The 23271-nt window shown below is 30.0% G+C and overlaps 1 protein-coding gene across 1 annotated transcript in view; it reads left to right on the top strand.

Moving 5' to 3' along the window:
* Positions 1-14750, top strand: part of LOC142321926 (uncharacterized) — an 84681-nt gene extending 69931 nt beyond the window's left edge. The window contains exons 6-11 of the mRNA XM_075360452.1: positions 3495-3540; positions 5181-5398; positions 5868-6039; positions 7832-8501; positions 8900-9130; positions 14555-14750. Coding sequence (XP_075216567.1) covers positions 3495-3540; positions 5181-5398; positions 5868-6039; positions 7832-8501; positions 8900-9130; positions 14555-14695 — 1478 coding nt within the window. The 3' untranslated portion in view covers positions 14696-14750. The remainder of the gene's footprint in view (positions 1-3494; positions 3541-5180; positions 5399-5867; positions 6040-7831; positions 8502-8899; positions 9131-14554) is intronic.
* The last annotated feature ends 8521 nt before the right edge of the window (positions 14751-23271 follow it).

Genomic DNA, 23271 nt, shown 5'->3' with positions numbered 1-23271 from the left:
TATTTTGTGAAAGTTTATTTCATTTTTTATTACAAAATCATATTTTCGTATTTTTTTCTGTGTTTTAAATATTTAATAATAGACTGAGAAAGGATTCAAAAATCATTTCTCTTTCTGAGCGTATCAGTATGACACAATGACACATAACTTCTGAGTGTAGTGTTGGACTAGGTATAGTAAATGCTTTTAAACAATTTAAAGAAACTTGTTCCTTTTCACCTAAAAGGAAAGGCAAATGTGGCCGTAAAAGAAAAACATTCTAACACAGGATTGGTTATTAGTGAGAAAAAGTAAACTTTATCCAAAATTACTTGCTGTGACTTAAATTGTGAATTAGCAGCCAATAGAACAGATTTACACATGACAACTGTTAGACACTGATTTCTTGCAACTGGAGGAATGTTCATTGGCCACTAAAAAGCAGCTCTTAACACCAGCAATGTGCAAAGAAAGGCTCTTGCAGGCCAAAGTACGTGCTAAGTGGACTAAAGAAAACTGGAAAAAAGTTATGTTTATATTATGTTTCATGCGACTGGAAAAATGTGAGTCACATTTTATGTCCAGGGTTAATTGATTCCATACCTTAAAAAGGCATCAGATGAAAATATATCACCGGCTCATATCCAACAATCTGTTACATTCCCAGAAAAAATTTTTTAGTGTTTCACATTTGAAGTACCTTGTTAATTACTTTAAGTAGATGGTATGTTGAAAACAGATGGATATATCATATGTCAAGATTTGGAAGGAAAGGGTCGTGACAGAAACTTCAAAACAAATTCTCATTAGGCAATGTTGTGTTTCAACAAGATTTGGCACCATGCCATGCTGTCAAAAAAATGAAAAAGTTTTCAAAGAATGAAACTAATTGAAGTACTCCGATGGCCAGGCAACTCCCCAGGTTTAAAAACTGGAAATCTTTGGGCAACAGTCACAAAACGACTCAAAATGAATTGTACAACAAAGATTGGCCTCATTAAAAAAAATAATATTGGTATGGTTATTTACAATAACATCAGTATGATTTCATGATTAAGAAATAAAAAAACCATGTACAACATTTGTTAAATCGATGCCAAATCATGTACATGAAATGAATAAGAATGAAAGAGTGTATGTTAATTAACCGATATTCACAAATTCTACAGGTATGACTTTTTTCTAAATAAAGTTACTTTTTACTAACACCTGTGTTTGGATTAATTTGCATGCTATTGAGTTTTAATAAGCATATAATCCTAGTGTGCTTCCTACCAGCTCCAATTGTTCAGTATTCTAACAGTAATTTTTCTTTAACATAAAGTACTAACATAAATGAAAAGTAATTTTAACATAAAATAACTTTATAAATGTAACTTTATAAAAATGTGCTTGCATATCTAAATTTCATTCTGAATATAAAAAAGGGTGGCGCAGAAATTACTTTTTACTTTTGTTAATCACAAAAAAATTATCATTCCCAGTTTCTAAATAAAAAAACTAATCTTTTAACAGAAGATGCATCTAATCAAAATGATTCAAACTATCAAACCTCACTTAAAATCTTAGCCTTTAGAAGCATAATCACTAACTACTCAACATACTCTTCCTGAAGATCACACAGCAGATTTATATTTAAACTGAAGTAACACTCACTGAATTAATCTGATATAAAATAAAGACAAATAATTATAAACAAACAAAACAGAACAAGGATGTAAAAAAAGCTTGTAAGTTTTAAAAAGGATGCTAAAACACAGCTTTTAGAACAAAACCAAGTTAATAAACCAAATCACAAAGGGAACAGTCATCTACACAGATAAAAGTTAAAAGCAATGCATCTTCCAGAGAAAAAGAAGTTATGATAATATGGATACCAGAGTGTGAAAGTCATGAAAATATGTCAATATCATGCTGTATTGATATATATTTATTATGACTACAACTTTAGGAGATAAAATTTTGCTGTTACAAAATCCTATTTTAGATTTTATATTATAATAGCAAAAATAAATGAAGTGCACATATAATTAAATTTTATTTGAAAGAGTAACTTAACTGGGTTGAACTTTGCATGTGTGTTAATGGTTCTATTAAAAATTAATGATAATATACAGATGTGGGCTGTTAAATCAAACCGCATCATCCCTAATCATTTAGCCATAACAGTACAAGTTGATAATATAGCTGTGTAGGACAATTTATCATGGCATACAACTGAAAGATTGTTAAGATATATATGTTGCAGAAAAAAATTAACCCACTGAAAAGAAATGTTTTCAGTGTTTAATTCATCTTAACAATTCTTAAAGGCTTATTAAATTTAATTGTTACTCGTAGTTAAGTGGTTTCTTCCACTTTCATTAATTACGAAAATTACTCAGTGAAAAAGTTGGAATCTTTTTCTGTTTAAAAGTTAGAAAAACAATATAACTGTCAATCTGTTGATATTTCCAGAATGCTGTTAATATGAGTAAATAGTCAATGCAAAATATTTGCAGTTATCATTTGGCTGTTTTATCTTAACAGCAATTTAGACATTTTAAATGCACACAAAGCTATAAGTGTACACATGCTCAAACTTAAACAGCACAGTAACCAGTAACATAGAATACAACATCATTATGCTTAACAGTTACACTTCAAAATACTGTAATTTTTAATCGCATTCAAGATATATATCTTAAGAACTTTACAAAACTGTCATCAATAATACCTGATGAAATCAGAAGGTACAGGCCCTCTGAGGAATATCACCTATGCATAAGTGAAAACATCTTAATTTTTTAAATCTAATTTTATTTGTCATTGAAAATAACAAAAAGAAGCTTGTAGTGAATATACATAAATACCACTGTTTAAAGATATATACAGGAGTTTGATTCAGAGTTGCATTTGGATTAATGAATATATTAAACAGCAAGTAAAAATTCAACCAACACAGAAAAAATAAAAGATGTACAAATCTACAGTTCAATATTGCTGTAAACCAGTCTGATTGAATATAAAATCAGATTTGTTAATCTTTCAAGAGTTAAAAAAATAGTATATTCATTACTTTATAAGCAAATATGTCAGTGTAAATACCCTAAACCGATTGTTTCACAAAATATTAAGCCTTTAAAAACAATTGACTGCTGACTGGATTAATTGAAATTTTATGATAATTGGAAAAAATAAATTTTATTGATAAACTGGATTTTCTGATATCAATATTCAGAGCTATTTTTCTGTTGCAGGAAAGACACTTCCATTCAAAATAATGCACAGAATGTACACTATATGAATGTTAAACTGACAATACTTACTAAGATGATGGACAAATCGTAAACATAGTATATTATATTTATCAATTGCAAAACTGAAGTCATTGCTAGCAGAATGGAGTAAAAGGAGAATTCTGCAAGATTAGAAAGACTGAACCTACTTGTTCATGTAAAACTTATATTCCATATATGTTATAAATATTGGTTACTTTTTTCTTTAATAATATTTTATTCATTTTCTTTTTTCAGGTTCTTCCTTGGTAAAGAAGTCATCAGGCTATGACTCATCTCTGATGTGAGTAATTTTCTTTTTAGCATCTTTTATTGCAATTTTATCCATTCTTAGAACTTCTCATCGATTTAATAAAAAAAAATATGTTATCACAAAATTTTAGCTATTCACTTACCCCATCATCATGTTATTTCCTAATCTGTGATCCTAGGAAAGTAACTGAAAATTTGTAGGAAGTTCCACTAGGTTCTAAAATGTTAAGAAATATTTTTACAAAATTCAATCTCCAAAGGATAAAAATAGGGGTTGAAATCTTTGTTGCTGAATCATGCTTATTCTCCAACTATCTAAACAGTTAAAAATATAGAAATTATACTTTTAATTAGATTTTTATGACGATTTCTTGGTGTTCAAACAAAGAAAATAAACACAAATAACAAATAGCCTATCCAAAAGATATAGGATCTTAAAAATTAAACTATTCCAATCCTATTATATTATATTTTTATAGAATTAAATAAAGTATTAACTTTCTAATAGATACATAGAAATGACTTACAGAGAATCTTTTCAAAGGTATCATGTAATTTCTAATAGTGGTATTTATAAATGCGCATACTTTGAAATATTAATAATTTTAAATATTTAAATAGTGACTTCAAATAGTACATGTAACCTGTTGTAATTATTACTTTCATTATCACAAATGAAATAAAAAATATCATACACTTGTATATTAAAAAGCAGTATACTGAAAAAAAAATTCAAGTGTACAAATATCATACTGCAGTGATATACTGCATAGAACAGATAAAAACTTGTTTTACGTTCTAAATTATTGTTTGAAAATATAATGAACCTCACCACAGACCACCTCAAAAAATAAAGATATTTATCATAACATGCAAATTTAGAAAACAGCATATAAAAATTAAAAATTCTAATAAAAATATTAAATTTACAAATAAAAAAGAATAGCTATCAGACAAAATATTGGATTTTTTAACCAACAAGACAATCATCAATAAAAATAGCACCAACTGTAAGATAACTGATGAAGTAACACAGTATCTCTGAAAACATTTTCTGGAAGCAAATTTCATACTATTTAAAAATTAATTTGTTTAAAAAAAATGTTTTTATTTACTTTGTTCTGTGTAACTCACAGTAAAGTACAGATAATATTGTAATACAAAAAAATTAAAAATTAGTTAATTGAGGTTATAGAAAATTTAAGCATATAAGTAACTGTGTTTTTTTTTTTTTGTTGTTGATAAGAAATAATATTTTAAAAATTTGAATAAATGTCACAATAAAAATTAAAATAACAATTAACCATTAGTTGAAATTTATTGCCTACAGAATAAATATATACATAGCTTACACAGCCACAATGACCACATTATCTTTACTATATGGAATAATTTAAAGGTGCCAAGCTAGATGGAAGCCATATCACTCTCTTATAAATCATTAGCTATGAAATGAGGTTATTCTACGAACCTCAACTTCATACATTTACAGAGTAGAGTAAAAGTAGATGACAGTAAATGAGAGTTTAAAAAAATTTTTTTTTTACAATCTAATATTTAATTTCATTTGATAATTCAGTAAAAAACACTAATTACATTTGAATCTTATTTCTTAATTAAGAAACTGTGAAGGATGGAATTTTTTTTATAAGATATGATTTCTTGTTCCAGAGAGCCAATAGAAACTTCTACACCAAAAGGAGGACATGTGTCTAGATCAGTTGAAAGGAAAGTTTATCAAGAGCAACGATATGGTAGTGTTGGGAGACAAAGTCCAGCAAGAGAATTAAAACAAGAACATTTATACTCAACAAGCATCAAACCCGAAGCTTCTCCACTACGTCAGCGTAAAGAAGTTTATAAATATGAGTCAAAAACAACAAGATCTGGTAATTCTACTCAAATTAATCCATATTTAATAAGCAGTCTCAGTATATGTACAAAACTTATGTTTGATATAAATACATTATAAACTACAGAATAAAACTGTGAAATTTTAAGATTAAATGAAGAAGAAATAATGTAAAAATTTGATGGATCACTGCTTGTACAAGGAAGAACAGAGCCGAAGATTGAAATGTAAAATATATATTTATATAAATAATAATTATATATTTATATAATTTAAAAACACATAAACAAGGAATTCTGTATGTTAAGGTTAAAACAATAGCAAGATTTTTTTAAAAATTATAATACCACTCAAATTACTGATTTAAATAAAAATTATTAGATTAATTATAAGAAAACTGAAAATAAAATTATCCTAAAGTTTATTAGAATTAATTTCACGTATTTATTATTTTTTTTCTATAAAAAGGAACAATTAATGTCATTTTTTTTGTTTTTTTTTGGAAGGTAATACAAGAGAATTTTCTCCTCCATCACCACCACCAATACGTTCATCATCTGGAAGTAGTCCATCACGACAGTTGCAATCAGTTCGTACATATAATTATACTAGCTCTTCAGATCAAGACACTCCACGTACTCCTACTATGCACAGATCACCATCACCAACTACACATAGGTAAACTTCTGTGTATTTTATTACAGAAATATATGTATGTTATGCATATAAATATTTATGATAATTATATTTAACTAAACTTAACTTTATTTTTTATCCATTTATAATGACTAATGTGTTATGCTACTTTATGATGTAGCAGGTCTTAAGTTCTATTCCATTAAAGGATACTATTATTTTTAAATAATCTGAACCATATTTTGGCGAACATCAAAAATACTCAACCCATTAAAAACCACTTAAAATAAATAACTGACTGAAAAAAGCAACTTAATTAAATGGAGTCTTTGTAAAGCAGAATGTTTTCACTTCGGGGTTTGCAGGTCTATTTGGCAATTTTGCTTATTGTTTCTTTAATGTCAGGATAAGAAAATATCATTAAAAACAAAATAATAGGTTCTTTTTATTTGGAGTTGATAAGGAAGTTGAGGTATAGACCAAAAAAAAAAAATCAAATCAAATCATTTTTTTATAAACAAATTTCATAACTCCATTTACATCTACTGCAATGCACTGTAGTTTATAAGTAGCATACTAAACACCTAATACTACATCAATATATTAATTCACCAGCATTATATTTATATTTAAAATATTTTTTAAATGTAATTTTTCAAAACAATCCATCAAAAATCCAGTTAACTTATACAGTAATTTATTTTGTTCCTAATAGCTTTAGTTAACTGTTAAAAAAAAAATTAATAAATAAAAATTATATAAGTTCTGTCCATAAGTTCCTCATTTTTAATGATTAAAGTAAAATTCCAATAGCCCAAAACTTAGGTATTTGTTAGCAGTTAGCTTCTAAATTTTTACAAAATCAGATGAAAATTCATTTCTTCCCTCCCACATTTATTACTCAAACTGGAGCCGGATGTTTATAATCTAACTTTTGAGTTATGCAACATTAAGGTAAGTTGATGAGTTTTTTTAATATGTTAACATAATAAACAATGAAGGAAATTAATTCTTATTCTTTTTCTTTATTTTAGTTTACTGTTTTTTTCTTTCAGTAACCAAAACGCCTTTTTAATTTTAATGTTATACATTGTTTTTATAACTTCCTTAAAATGCCAGTTATTGATTAGTATTTATCATTTTATATTATTTATGCCAGTATATGTAATCATCACTTTATTTTATTCCTAAGTTATATATTTTTATTCCTTTATATTAACTATCAAGATCCATGAAAGAATGAAGGTACCATAGTTGCTAATACGAAGAAGAAATTGAAAACATTAGGTAACTGGATAGATAGTTAATTAGTCATTAGATACAACAAAAATTAAAGACAATTATCAAAAACAGGCAAAAAGTCCTATTTATTAGGAGAGTACATTAATATATTTTGCATTAGTTAACACTTATCATAGTACAAGTTCATTCACAAATTATCATTCAAATTCACCTTCCACAAATCAAAAAATAAGAATTAGAAAAATAATAATAAATAAAAAAATATAATTAAAAACAAGATGCAAGTACAAAGTATGAATACACAATAAATAAAAAATCTTACCATATAAACAAAAAATATTGTCTATCATAAAATATTAAATACATTTAAACCAGTAAGTTAAAAAATATATATTAATTCATCATAGTTTGGTTTAAATGAAAGAAAAAGTTTAAAAAGTTGTTATTGACAGAGAATTAAGCAAAACGATATTAGTGATTGGAGACAAAAAGACAACAAAAAAAACTACTCAGAAATAAACTACCATTCATCATAATCATAATCTAATTCCAGTAATTTAAAAATGTATCTATTCATGAAAATATTTTACAGATCAACTTCTCCAGCTGGAAGAACAGTCAGAAGCTACAACTACAGTAGCAATCGCACACATGAATATGCTACAGATGGTGGTAGTTACTCACACCCACAGCCACCATATCGATCACCTTCTCCAACCCCAAAACGAACTCACACATACAACACTGTGACAACCACAACAAACACAAGTCATGATTCTCATAGAGGACCACTGAGATCACCATCTCCATCCCCTGCTTCTAAAACCACAGTTCATTCTTATAATTACAGTACATCAACAAAAGAAACAAAATCTGATGTGCCAAAATCACCACCACCACATCGATCACCGAGTCCTGTTTCATTCATATCCCCACCTTTGTCTGGCACTAAAACAACAGTAAAAACATACAGTTTTGAGCAATCACCAAGACCACAATCACCACAACCGATACAGAAATTCAGTCCATCAGATCCTAGTAGAACTTTAAATTATCAGGTGTCACCACCACCAAACCAAACCAATGTTTATTCATACAAATATACTACTCACACTAGTCAAAGTAACAAATATCCAGCAGAAGAACATGTTCCATTGCTACCAAGACCTTTTCCCACACCATCACCAACACCAGATCAACAGCAACAGCCACCAAAGAAACTGGATGAACTTATGGCATCATTTTCTGATACAGAAATACATGTAAGTAAATACATTATTTAATAAATAGGTCAAGTTAAATACTGATAATATAGAGTAAAAAATTCACATAAAAGTACTTGTTGATTTGTTAAATTGAGTAATAAAAAAAAATAAAACTTTATGAAACATTGTATTACAAAGTGGAATATATGATTATTATCAGTAGAACTAGATTGTTTATACAAGAGACAATGAAAACAGGGTGTGGTGTAATGTATCCTGTTCAAGTATGTAAGCTTATAGCTTACAGCATAATTATACAAAATACATTTTTCTTTAAAAGTATAACTTGTAAATTTTGATTTTGTAGAATTTTTTATTAACTGCATATAATCCAGCACTTTTGATGTATTAAAGTGATTTTGTAACAATAAGAAAATAATCAATTACTGTTCCAGCAACAGCATCACCAGCACCATGAGACACCAAATCGATATACCCATCAACCACCACCACAACAATTGTCAAAGCAACAACAGGTAGTTGTAGCTGAAAATCCACCACCACCTGCACCACCCACAACCAGTGCTGAACAACCAAAATCAAAGAACGTAACAGGACCACCAGTATACTATCCACCAGGAGTTGAATTATTCTCAAAGAAAGAAGAAATGTTTACACAACAACAGGTATAAAAGATAATTCAGTAGTAATAATCAAATATATTTAAGGTTTACTATTGAGAATGTAATAAAATTAAATACAAAATTTCCTTTTACCTCTTAAATAAATACACTGCATTATGCCAGTCCCAATCAAAATGATAAAATATGTATTCCAATCAAAATGAGCAAATATGTATTTAATTGTAATAATTGTCTAAAGAGTTTTTAAAGGATATGCATACTACTTTTTTAAAATTATAATAATTCATTAAAAGAATCAATAATAATGAATCTCCTGGATAAAAACCAATTCCACGTTCATACAAAAATGTCTATGAACATCTCCAGGGAGGCAATGACATGGTACTTCAGTACCTTTACTTATGTTGGCCAATGGGGCAATGGTTTTGCTCAGGAGCTTCCTGTGCAGTACAGGATTGGCGGTCTTGAGCTGTCCAAACTGGTTGCGGTTGTGTTGTCAGTTTCTCTGTTTACAGCGATGGTGGGAATCATGACCATGATCTGTTTTTGCCTATGCTGGGTGTAGTGCGAACAGGAAGTGCTCATTCCTCTTCCCAGTTGTGGAGCCAGGTTGAGAGTTGAGGGTGAGCTTGCTCTGCTGAAATCTTACACTGCTCAGTGTGAGTCAGTCACTTCAGGCCTGGGCAGGGATTGTCCCTTGAATAAGGGCATCGGAGCACTTACTGTTAGTGCAAACCCTGGGATGTCGGCATCAAGCATCGGGCAGTACCTTACTCCTTGGTTTGGATGAAATGTATGGGAGGCGGCTGACTGGGAAAACCCAGACAGGATCAATGATCCGGGATACCCAACAGTCTCTCCGCCTGTATGTTGTGACTGGTAAAACTATAGAATATGGAATGTTCTACTTTTGCATCTTCCATGTAGAGAGTCCACGTAAAAACCCTCCAGGTCGAGGTTTTGTCTCTGCAAGTGAAGAGGAGGAAGAATGTGGAGTTTCAACCAAAAGGTAATGACGCAATGCCAAAATATCAGGTGATTAAGGAAACTAAAGGAATTTTTTCCAAGATCAACAGTCCTTTAGTGATTTCTCGAGGGATCACAGAAGCAGCAGGAGGAACCTGTTAAGGAAACAAGGTAGATTGTAATGGGATTATTTGTTGAAACCGTCAATGACATACAGTTATCTTGTTTACTCAAACTTAATTAGATAGACGTTGAAGTTATACCACATGGTACAATACTTCCAAAGTAGTTGTGTGTGAGGGATTTGTGTATCTGCACAGGAGAGAAATTTTTAAAATTCTCTATGGGCAGGGGAGTTGTATGTCAATGACTGAATGCATGATGAAACTGAGAAATCGTATCCTTCGCATTGGCTGTCTTGATGTTTAATAAACCTAAGTGTACTGAAGAAATAAAGACTAGATTTCATAGGCTAGTTGATTGTCCACTCATCCCAAAACCATTTGCGTTTCAGATGTCAGAAATTCAGACACAGCAGCGAGATGCACAAGAGAACAAATTTATACTTGTAGCAATCCATTACACCTGGATGATCTGTGCAGGGACATACTGATTTGCGTTAATTGTAATAGATATCACAGTGCAAGATCACGAAACTGTCCAAAGTATAAGGAAGAAATAGCAATCCAGGAGCTAAGGATCATTCAGAAGGTCAGCTATTTTGAAGCGAGAAAAATTGTGCACAGCAGAACGCCAAAGGTCACATTTTTTGCCCAGGTTGCTGCTACTCCTGCAGCTTAGCTTCCTTGGATGTGATAACCAAGGAATGTGATAACAGAACTGACGCCAGGCTTAGCAAACTTAGTAGAACGAATCATTTATCAAAAACTGAAGAATTAAACAACTTGGAACAGCAGCTTGAAGCTGTCAAGGATAAAAACAGACATGATTAAAGAAAAGAGTTCTTCTTCACCAAGGAATGAGCCATAGACCAGTTCCAAGGCTAACGAAAATGAAGCCCAAATTCAAAAGAAGCCTGAAGCAAAAGTTAAAATTGAAAAAATCTCCAAACAAGTAAATGAGAAAAATAAATTAGAATTTTAGAAAATGAGGCTATAGGACAATATATAAGATTTCTCTGAAAAGTTTTGAACCTAACATAGAAAGACGTATGTTTTCTGTCAAATATAGTTTTATTATTTTTCAACAGTCTACTTTCAAGTCGACACACTTTTTACAACGATGCTCTAACCTTTTTAACCTCTCCATATAGTAGCTGGGGTCTTTCTCCGGAAAATAGTCATTATGTCTGCAATAACCTCCTCGTCTGATGAAAATCTCTTTCCTCCAAGTGAAAATTTAACATTAGCAAACAAGAGATTGTCGCTTGGGGCCGGGGCCAGATCTGGTGTATATGGTGAGTGGACAACCAATTCAAAGTGTAGTTCTTGAATTTTAGCCTTGGTGACCGTCGAAGTGTTATCAGCTGCATTGTCCTGTTGGAAAAACACTTTCTTCTTCTTCAAATGTTGTCTTTTTTGCAATTGATCCCTTCACTTGTCAAGTAATGATGCATGATACTGTCCTATTAGTTTTACCATTTTGAAGATAATCTATAAACAAAATTCCATTACTATCCCAAAAAAACATTCGCCATCACCTTCCCAGTCTATGGAACCGTCTTCACCTTTTTGGAGCAGGTTCACTCTTTGCAGTGTGTTCTTTGCATTGTTTTGACTGTTGTTTCATCTCAGAAGTGTAGTGGTGAATCCACGTTTCATCTCAGAAGTGTAGTGGTGAATCCACGTTTCATCTCAGAAGTGTAGTGGTGAATCCACGTTTCATCTACAATTATGAATCTATGCAAAAAATCTGATTCATTTTATCTAAACTGCTCCAGCAGGGCCTTGGAAATGTTCATTCGTATGCTTTTTTGGTCAAAATTGAGGAAAAACGGCACCCAACGCGTGGATAGCTTATGTATATCCCATTATTCAGTTAATATGTGATAAACACATTCTTTCAATATGTCCATAGCCTCTGCTACTTCTTTAATTTATATTTGTCGTCATCCAGTATACCATTTGGTGAACTTTTTGATGCTATCAGTGGTGTTTGCAGTTTTTGGCCATCCCAAATGTTCATCAACAACCAAGCTGGTACGACCATGTTTAAATTCAGCTGCCCATCTTTTCACGGTAGTAAATAATGAGAAAGAATCCCCGTAAACAATGTGCAACTTTGTTTTAATTTGCACAGACGTATTGCCTTTCAAATGCAAGTATTTAATCACTGCATGATATTCATTTTTTTCCATTTTCACAAATACATTCATAATGATTTATTCAAACGATTATTAAACAACTGAACGTCCAAAATGGCTGAAATTTTATTGAGTATCTTACAACGCATGTACAAATACAATCTGTAATGTTTGTTGACAAGTGCTGCCACCTTCATGTTGAGGCTCAAAACTTTTCAGACAATGAAGCCACAATGTACAATGTACAATGTACAATGTACAATGAAGCCACTGAAAGCTCAGATATTTTTAAGTGAGAGGGCAAGCATTTGTTGTGGGGGCTGCCCCACAAGCTGTAGCCAGGAATGCATCAAGTCTCGACTGTGAAGCACTGCTGACTGCACCATCTGTGCCAGTATCATCTGATGCTGACAGTGAAACATCCTCCATGTTTTACTGTGGAAGATCAGAAGGATCCATCTCTGAGGCATCAGAATCCTTTGAATTCAACATTAAGGTCTTTAGGAAGATAGAAAAAGAATCAAGAAAGGATGGCATAAGGGTAAACCTAGGGTATAGAACTTAAGAATTAGATATGTTTTTTATATAATTACTGACTTAGTGTTTTAATTTATTTTAATATTTTTTACAACATTTCGTTAATGGTTTGTGTGCTTTAAGTGTTTTTACATGTTTTGATCTGATTTAAATGTGATAGTTTTAAGCATTTCTAAGTGGCAAGGGTCTTTTACACCCTTGTCATCCTGTGTCTATTTGGGGTTTCAAAAACCTTTGACAAGTCTATTTATTTAGATGATCTGTTTTGTCAAGACTGGACTTCTGATTACGTTACGTGTATTTTTAACCGGAAAGAAATTTTTTCTTTTCTGATGTGAAATGGGCTAATGACGAAGTCAATGTCCTAAAATCACAACAAAAAAAATCATTCATGTTCTACAACCACCTAAACAAGTTTTGGCTTGATTTCAGTTTATGTTTGATCATAAATTAACATAGTTTTTAAATGCGATTATTTTTAACAGAATATATGTTTTTTTCAAGGTAAGAAAATATATTACTTTTCATGGTCCAACTGTGTTTGAATATTTGTAAAAAAGCCTTTATTTTTTTCTATTAGATACAGTCATAATAAACGTGAAACAAATGTGTAAATGAAAATAATATTGGGAGGAAAATATAAAATGAGTAAAATACTAAGCAAAGTTTTAATTTACTGCACAATATATGCCTTTACATAATTTAAACCAAAAATTCATCACAGAGTCTTTGAGTGTGTAGAGATAGAACAATGGTTCTGAATGTGCCTTTTCACTTTTAGTGTGTGGCAAGGTATAGTAGCAAATGTTTTAATATCAGTTCCTTGTTCCTATTTCCTGGGCATAATTTCTTATTAATAATTCAGCTACCCTGTCAGAAGTCTACCTGTCATAGTTGTTATATACCATCAATAATTGAAGGATGCAGTTATAACAAGTGCTAATGAAGTAAAACTGCATTAGATATGAGAAGATTTCTGGATTATTCAAATTAATATGCAGTTTTGCATTGCTCATCTTTTTTGCTTTTATCTATACAGTAGTGAATAACTGGGGTAAATATTTTCTCTCATTTTGGATTAAAATCAGAACATTTAAATTAAAATTTTAGATAAGAGTAATAGAATATTTCATTCTTGTAATTGGGGAAGATATTGAACAAATATTTGTTTTAGAGTTTGTATATCGTGTACTTAAATGTCACTTTTTTGTATTTGTTTATACTTATCATAGAGAGTTCAATGATATTTCCTGTTATCACCTATAGCAAGTAGAAAGTACTTCAGCTTGGCTCACTGAATGAAATAATAGTTTATCTTAAAAAAAGGTAGTTTCTCCCCTAATCTCTGAGGATGTGTAGTGTTTTCCAAAAGGTGGTGGAAGTTAAAAGTTGTCATTTTGGAATTTTCTCAGCTGAGCGTAGCACTCGCTATAGGAAAGCCTTAACTTTGTGGCTCATTTGAAATTAAAAAATTATTTTAAGTAGTTTTGGCTGCAGAAATAATAATATTTCATACTTAAATGCATCAAAAAACTTTCAGTTTATTATTGGGAAATACTGAAAATACTCTTGGGAACAAACACAAGACTTCTTATTACTGAGTATAGATTATCGCCTTTGCATTATCAGTTTTTATTATTTAATCTAAATTTATTTTTATTTATACTAATGAAGTTTTATTGTTCTATATTTTTTTACAGAGTGGTGGAGGTAAAATGAAAGCAAAAGCAAAGTATGAATATGAGGCAAGTAGCAAAAGTAAACAGAAAAGCAGTTCAGGCAAAGCTGTTGTACCAGTCTGCTTACCAGTATGCTGTGCAATGCCATGTGTTATCATGTAAAGCTAATATTGTCTGTCATTAAGAATAAAATGATGTTATAAGAATGTTTAAAAAATATGTTTCCTTTTTTATGTTGTTAAAATGAAATACTTCTCCACTGAATATATTTTTGAATATAATGTAAATTACTCAGTACTAATATTAATGAAGTATGATTTTTTTTTACATGCTTTCTTAATTATATATTATATCTATGTAAAAATGTAATTTGTTTATTAAATTTTTACTTAAATATTATGTATTATATAATATTAATAATTAGTTTGTAAACATCTGATGAGATGTATCTGCTAAAATCTATTGACAATTAAAGATCTTTCCAATACTTATAATCATTTTGATTTTTTAACATTATATGTAAATATTATTTTCTTTTTATTGTAAATTTTAATTTATAAAATGTATTTCTACTAATATTGCTTTTACTATCACAATTTTGTTGTAAACTAGAGGTGACCAATTTACATGACCCTTTTTAGTACTAAGTTTGTAGGGAAAAGATTATGTAAAACACAATATAAGGCTTCACAGTAACATTAATCTACATTTTAAGATAAACTTTTTATTAAAAAAACAAAATAGCATGTTAATAAATCTTTAAATTTTCTTCCAAAAGCTATCTTTTACAACTCTTTTTAAAAAATTATAAAAAAAATAATCAAATCGCCCAATAAAAAAATTATGTGACCTTAAGAGGTTTGATTAAAACGATCAGAATCAATCATTTTATAATACCAACTTTTAATAAAAGAAAAAAACGTTTTTTTTTCAAATATATTATTTTACATAAAAAGAGCTACTGTGGCTAAGTGTAAATCATATGTCCGCCAACTAATTTTATACAGAAAGAAAATGGATATTACATTGATTTTAATTTTCTTAAAACCTTTGGCCCATTATACATTTGCTTAAATGAGGGTACTTTTTACCATAATAAAAAGTACCCTTCTTCATAGCAATTTCTTATTTTTTTCTACGTGCTAAAAATTTCTAAAAAAATTACAAATATTCTTTTTCTTAAAAACCAAACTTTTACTGTTATGAAACCATAAAATATTTATAATCTTTCATAAATTTAATATTTTTTCAATGAACAAGGATGGATGTACCTAAATAGAAGCCTTAGTTTAAACAATGTTTTAATAAGATATTACTAATAAGAAAATAAAATTAAAATAAAAAACTGGGATACAGGCAAGTTATTAAACCCAGTAATTTAAAATCAAATTTAAATTACTATTAGCATAATATTAAGTCAATATATAAATCAGATATTTACCATGCATGATTCCCATGTGCCAGTTTATTATGAAATAATGTAGTTCATATAACTTGCTTTCATAACACTGATATTTATGTATAAAAATGTAAATATTATAATTAAATACTCAAGAGATTTTTTTTTTTTTTTTTTTTTTAGAAGTATATATATTTATTGTATTTTAATAATTTTTTCCATGTAATATAAAGTTTTCATTGAAAAATGAAGATATATGGATATGCACTACTGAATTATAAATTATAAAACACAATTCAGCATTTTTTGTCTGGTTACACTGATCAGAATTATTTGAGGGATTAGTTTTACTGAGCATATAATTATTATTATTTTATTTTTCTTCTTATTATTAAACTTGTTTAAGTTTACGCAGGCTTTATATTTCATAATATTATGTTATGATTTTATGTAAATTTTGTGCGCACATGTGTAAATAATGTAGTTTGGATTGATTGAACAATTTTTATTGATTGATAAATTGATTTAAATGAATTTTATAAAGATAATAAATACATCTCTTATCATCTTCACAGTTATTCTTTCATTAGTATTAATGTAATGAGTCTCTAAAACAGAAAAATCAGGCATTTGAATGAACTTTTCTTTGATTTACAAGTCACTACAACCTCTCATTCCTACAGTCTATGAAATTTACTGCAAAAGTTATAACTACTTTTTAAAACAATATTTATCTTTACACGAGTATAATGTATTATCAATTTTTTTTATGAAATCAAAATATCTTAGAAGATAATGCAATAAGGTAAAAAATTTGAAAAAAATTTCACTGATTTACTGTAAATGATGTGGATCTATCTTACAATTTAAATTGAGGTTGCATCAGTTCTAGAACACTTTTTAATTTTTCTGAACTTAAGGCAGCTACAACAACATAATCACTGAGCAAGATAAACATTCATAACTATAAATGAGGTAAGAATTAAAATAAAAAATAGATCAAGATCATGCCACATCAAAGAACATAAATTGAGGCTCTGAACATAAATTTGCTTTATTTTCAAGATAACATAAGATAAGCAGACATTCAAAACTATTCAATCAATCTTATGTTAAAAGTAGAAAATAATTATTTATGATTAATAATTGCAATGTAATAATTATGACTAAACATATAATAAATGAAAAAATGGTAAAAGCTTTAATAATTTTATATTATAAAACAAAATAAATGTTTAAGTTGTAAATATAATTGTGTGGCTTATTTCCTAATTTACCATACAAATTTTATTTGCTTTCATCTAAAAGTTGTGAATTTTTCTCATCTTGTCCTAATGATAAGGTTTAGTTTATGTACTTTTAACATAAAATAGGTAAATGAGAAAGTGGCTCCTCTTCGCTTTAAAGAAAGGAAACAATTTATAACAGGAATAATTTAGTCCTATCACAGAATCAATTATTAGCAAGAAAAAGTAATTCTCATCCTAACTACTTTCTGTGGACTTAACAGTAGCTACTTTCTGTGTAACAGTTAGCAGAAAAAATACAAAAGGAAAAACATTTCTCATTTTTATTTTTAAGAGCAAAGAGTTGCATTTAAGTTAGAAAATGCAACAAATAAAACAAAATGTTTCCAGATGGTATCATATAAATTAAGTACTAAAGAAAGAACGTTGTTTTTTTTTTACAATTTGAAAGAAAAGTAAATAACATGTTGTAAAAATGGTAATTTTATTATGTTAGCAAAGATTTTAATCACATCTTCAAAAACTATTTCCACAATGAAATGGAGAGTTACCAGAAGATTTAGCACAATGCCACATTGTCAAAAAAGTAAAAAAAAAAAAAACTTTAAACAATAAAACATTTAAGTTCTCTAATGGCCAGGCAAACATCCTTAACATTAAAAAAATTAAACTGGAAATCTATCAGCAGATGTTAGTAAAAAATAAATAAATAAAATTAACTGTATTACAAAAACATGACTTATTATACTGGTATATTTTTGTGCAATATATGCTTAAAAAATATACAGCAAGGTTGTTGAATCTTCGCCAAATCACATAACTAATTAACTATTTTCCAAATTATTATAAATATTTAAAAATTTCACAGGCACAACATTTATCTAATTACAATCTCCTTTTGTTTCTCTGTTATTGGAAATCTATAAGGGCAAGTTTCAAGATTGTATCAAAATTAGTAACATCTGAAACTGGGTTAGCTTTTGTGTGTGACAGTAAAATCAACAAAAAATTTATTTCCACTTTCTATAACCCTTTTCCAATTGAAGAAGATATTATTTGACTTTTAATCTTAATAAAATAAGAAATGATTTATTTATTCATCTTATAAATTTATTAGCTCTTTGTAAAATTTAATTAAATTCACATAAATTATCAAAACCCCCAAGATCCAGCCTATTTGTATCCATTATTTCACAGTTATTTAAAAAAAAATTGAATAGCATTATTTTTTGACTTCAATTCATATTTTTTAATACAGGTGCACAGAAATGAATATCAGGGTTTTTAAAGCTATTAAATATCTCCCAATTTTGACTTTAAGTAATGAATCTCAAATAAAATGAAAGAGTAACAAATTTTTCACCTACAAGAGGTGGTGTCTACTTTTTTCTGTTTAGCCTCCAGAACCACCATAAGGTACTACTTCAGAGGATGAATGAAGATTATTTTCTTGTACAGTCTCAGGTCAACCATTCCTGAGATGAGTAGTCAATTGAACCCAACCATCAAAGAACACTTGTATCCATCATCTAGTATTCAAATTGTGTATAAAAGTAACTGTCTTTATTAGAATTTGAACCTTAGAACTCTTGACTTCAAAATTAGCAAATTTGCGATGAAAAGTTCACCACTAGACTAATTCAGTGGGTTGGTCGTCTGAGCACCTCTCATCATACATTCATCTAGTCAGTTGGAGAATTCATCTCATACTTTAATCACCACGTCTGCAGTAATGGATGCTACAGCTGCTTTAGTCCTATGCCTCAAATCGAGTAGGTAATAGGTCAGGTTGATCAGTAGGCCAGTAGACATTCTTTAAGACAAGATTCTTTATAAAACTCAAAGTAAAATATTAAATGAGGTACAACACTGGCAGAAGAGGCCACTCCAAGCAAACTTTGCCATAGGACCCATACCAACTGATATGTAGTTGGAAAAATTGCCATTCAATCGATCCCAAATAAAGTTGATGCTAGTGAGGAGGTGCACAATTTAGTTGCCAAATAAAACTTTTGGGTCAATCTTGCAACTGAGGAAAGAGCTACAGCATATACAATAAAACAACTACTGTTACACTTTTTTCAGCAAAAAAAGGGAAAAATAATGACAGTAAACTTGTGTTGGAATATTTGAAAGAAAGCATTTCATTTTGGGGAGACCCTTTCACATTGTAAGAGTTTATTTTGATTTTCAGTAGTTTTCATCTACAAGTGTTGGTGTCTACTTTTTTCTGTTTAGCCTTCAGAACCACCATAAGGTACTACTTCAGAGGATGAATGAATCTTCAGACTCCTTCAATCAATCAATCTTCTGACTCCTCAGGTACAGATTATGTTAACTTTAAAATGAAATGTTGAAGATGAAAGTCATCTTCACGCTCTAATATATAAATTTCAAAATGTTGGCACTCACAATACAATCTGTAGTCTTCATAGCCTGTAAAAACAAGAGCTGTAGACAGTGTGAATGGTACACAAATATTTCCTTTCCACATTGTTATCACCAGCATTCTTTCTTGCACTATTTGAAGGTAGCCTTCCTAACAAATCTTTTTTAGGACTAAGCAAAAAAGATAGAGTCAGTTACCCTTGGCTTTCTCAAACTGATTACACCATCAAAGAATGTAATTTTCATTTTGAGGATACTACATATGCAACACATGTTGAACTTTTAACTACAGATGTTGCATCTTTGCTTATGGCGGCATCAGGTGATAAAGTATAAATTCAGTCTTCATCATCCATGCTTGCAACTGTTATTTTTACTCTTTAATTCCACCCTTAAATCAATACCTCATCCAAGAAAGATTGTAACAAATGATAATCTCAATATTCTTTTTTGTATACACACAGTATTCTTTTTTGTATATACACAGTATGTTTTTGTCATGGATTGCATATCTTTGGAAGAATATTCATCAGGAGATTTGTGAATAGAATATTTATGTAAATGGTTTATTCTTGCACAATATTTTTTTATTTTTTACTTTTTTGGCAGAATAGCATAATACTTATTCTTGTTGAAATATTTTGCTGCCTCTTGGAAATAAAATTTTGAAGTTGTACAAGATCCTTCCTTTCCAGAATCTATAAGTTTGTTCTTCTTCACATACCCTCCTGAATCAATGAACCAAGGCCTCAAAAGTAAGCCAATCCTAAAACACTTAGGATAGATCAGCAAATGCAAGGCTATTTCCTGATCATGAAAGTGAACCTTGAAAAGCTTTAGATTTTTCCAATCTGATCAGTTTGTATATATGTATGTGTTTTGGCATGGATTCCTTTTGCACAGTATCAGTTAAAACCTTCTTAAAGGCTGCATTTTAACTCATATTTTATCGGAATTGGATATATTACAAAAGTACAACAGAAAATAATGTAGTAGAAATATTTCCATTTCCCAGAAGTTCTATTTATCCAGAACAAATTTGTGTGAAAAAATTAATTATTTCTTTATATAAAAAAATACACTTCAGTGTAATAAGTACAAAATGTTAACCTCCTATTAGAAAAAAAACATGAGTTTTGGTAAAAAAAATTATTGCTTACTTCAGATATTTTTGTTTTCATTTAATATTTTCAATTTATTACAATATTTGTTTTCATATTTAATTTTTGATATTCATTTGATACAAATAAATAACTGCTAAAAAGAATTAATAAATGGATAATATATTTAAAAGAAACTCAAAAATTTTACATACAATTCATTTCATCTTTCATGATCCCCCGCCGTAGGATAACTTTAGTCAGTCCATTATCAAAGTTTCTTCAAAGAGACTGTTTGGTACTTGTGGTTCTCCCAGTACGTTCTCATACGTTCAATCCCCGTGTCCTATCTGGTGTTGAAAATGTTAGTTTTGTGAGTTTCTTTCTTGCGAGTGTAGAGTATTTTTGTCCTTGATTTTTTAGTTTAATTTTATCTTGTCTGTGGTATCTTCCAATGTAAGGGTAATTTCCTTCAGATCCTCTCTTATTTCTCTGATTCATCTACATCCTGTCTTGGTGTTTTGAGATTATACTGTACCAGCTGTTTCAGAAGTCTCGAATCTTACATCCTCATGATTTGTCCAAAGAATCACAGTCTCCTCTTACGCATGGTTAACAGTGAGGGGTTCTAACTATGTACATAATTTTGTTGGACACAATCCATGACTGCCCATCTTCTCTTTTTGTTGATGCATGTTCTTCCAATTCTTTTTTGATTTTCTAGAGTCTGTCAGTCTTGGATTGTTTGATCAAATGGAAGAGTGTTTCAATTTCAATTTATAATACGAAATAGATATTTCTCTTTTTTCATCTATTAACTGCATTAATTCCATTATAAAAAATTACTTTTGTACTATTCTGTAAACAATAATATATATTCTGTATACATATACGTCAGTAAAATGTTAATACAAACAGCTACAAAGTCAGTACTTCTCCAATACAGTACAGTAAATGTGTCTTTTATAAGAGTTAGGTAATATACTTCAGCAAGAGGTATTCCTTTAGGATTAAATATCAATTTCTCTAAGTAGTGATTTAATAACTGCAGTAGGACTCCCCAAATACAAGCAACTGTTCTATGGGCAATTTTGCTAACAATATTATTATTAAGTTTAATACACATTTGCATTTGAACTAGATGATTAATTCTTTTCTTTTAGAAGGACAAATTAGCTGATAATAACTGATGTAATAATGGGATATTAGTGTTTCAACGAAATTAATTAATTTTAACCATGTACTGGCTATTGATTTTTTTTTTTTGTTGTTTGTGGGCGAAAAATGCCTTGGCGTTATCATCGCCTGGAATTTTATTAATAAAAGGGTGAAATAACTCCAAAATAATAAAGTTTATAAGGTGTAAATGTAATATTAATCATATAATAAAAATTTATTAAAACAAGCTAAGAAGGCAAAATAAAACTCAAACTAGTACCACAGACGAAGTTGATGAAATATAAAAGTTAAAATAATCGAATAAAGAAACTATATAAAACTTACCTAATTCCAATGGCTTGTGCAAAAGTCCCCTCCCCGGATAGTAAAATTAAATACATAGAACCAAAAAAATCAAAATTGAAAGTAAAGGTTAAAATTATTAAAAAAACTCTTAACAGAAAAACATATTAAACTCTTTGCAGTAACCTGGTACTATGCAAAAAGAGAAACATCCGGTCCAAAATTCTGTTATTATTGCACAAGATATCACGGATGTTTCTAGGTATATTAAACTGACGGACACAACGCCGCATAACATATGCAGTCCACGAGAATGTGGTGCACAGTCATGCGGCACTTGCATCGTGTGCATAGGGTTCTCCTGACATAAGGTATTCGTGTGTGATCCTCGTATGTCCTAACCGTAAACGGCAGAGGACCTCTTCCTCACAACGGGATTTTCTGCAAGAGGAGCCCCATGGCAACACTGAATCTTTAATCCGTCGGAGTTTATTATCGACGGTAGTCGCCCAGCCACTTAGCCACCTTGCTCTCAGTGATTGTTTTATACGATTGATAAAATCAAAGGTAGTAACTCAGGTGGTGAAAGGAGGTTGAATACACGCTTCTTTGACAGCAGAATCTGCTCTTTCGTTTACTAGAATCCCTACGTGGCTAGGGATCCAGCAAAAACTTTAGTACTGGTATAATAAATGCTTCTGACAGGTCGGGCGGAAAGACTTGTTCGGAGAATAAACCATTGTAAATACTCAAAAGATGTTGTAGTGCTGATTTAGGAAGGTGTGAAAGCATACAAAGGCGAACGTTGTCTGGTCCAGGGGAAGTGTCATGTGAGTTCTTAAGTGTGTGCAACAATTCTTTAAGTAAGAATGGAGTGTTCAATTCACCAACCGAAACACCAATATTTCCATCTGTGCTTTGTACCTCTGAAAGTCGTTACTATATGATGAAGTGAGAGACACCGAGCGGTTGCTAAAGTATTTGCTACAGCCGAAGATGATGTAAGGAGTTCTCCTTCATCGATGAGACCGAGAATAGATTGCCTTGACGACCTGAAAATTGCATGGATTTTTTTCCACACAGTAGACGTGGGAGTAGTACGTGAGATGGTGTTCACATATTTCGTCCATGAATTTCTCTTAG

Source organism: Lycorma delicatula, chromosome 3, assembly GCF_047948215.1.
Source record: "Lycorma delicatula isolate Av1 chromosome 3, ASM4794821v1, whole genome shotgun sequence".
Lineage (NCBI taxonomy): Eukaryota > Metazoa > Arthropoda > Insecta > Hemiptera > Fulgoridae > Lycorma > Lycorma delicatula.
This window is presented reverse-complemented; position numbering and strand designations above follow the sequence as displayed.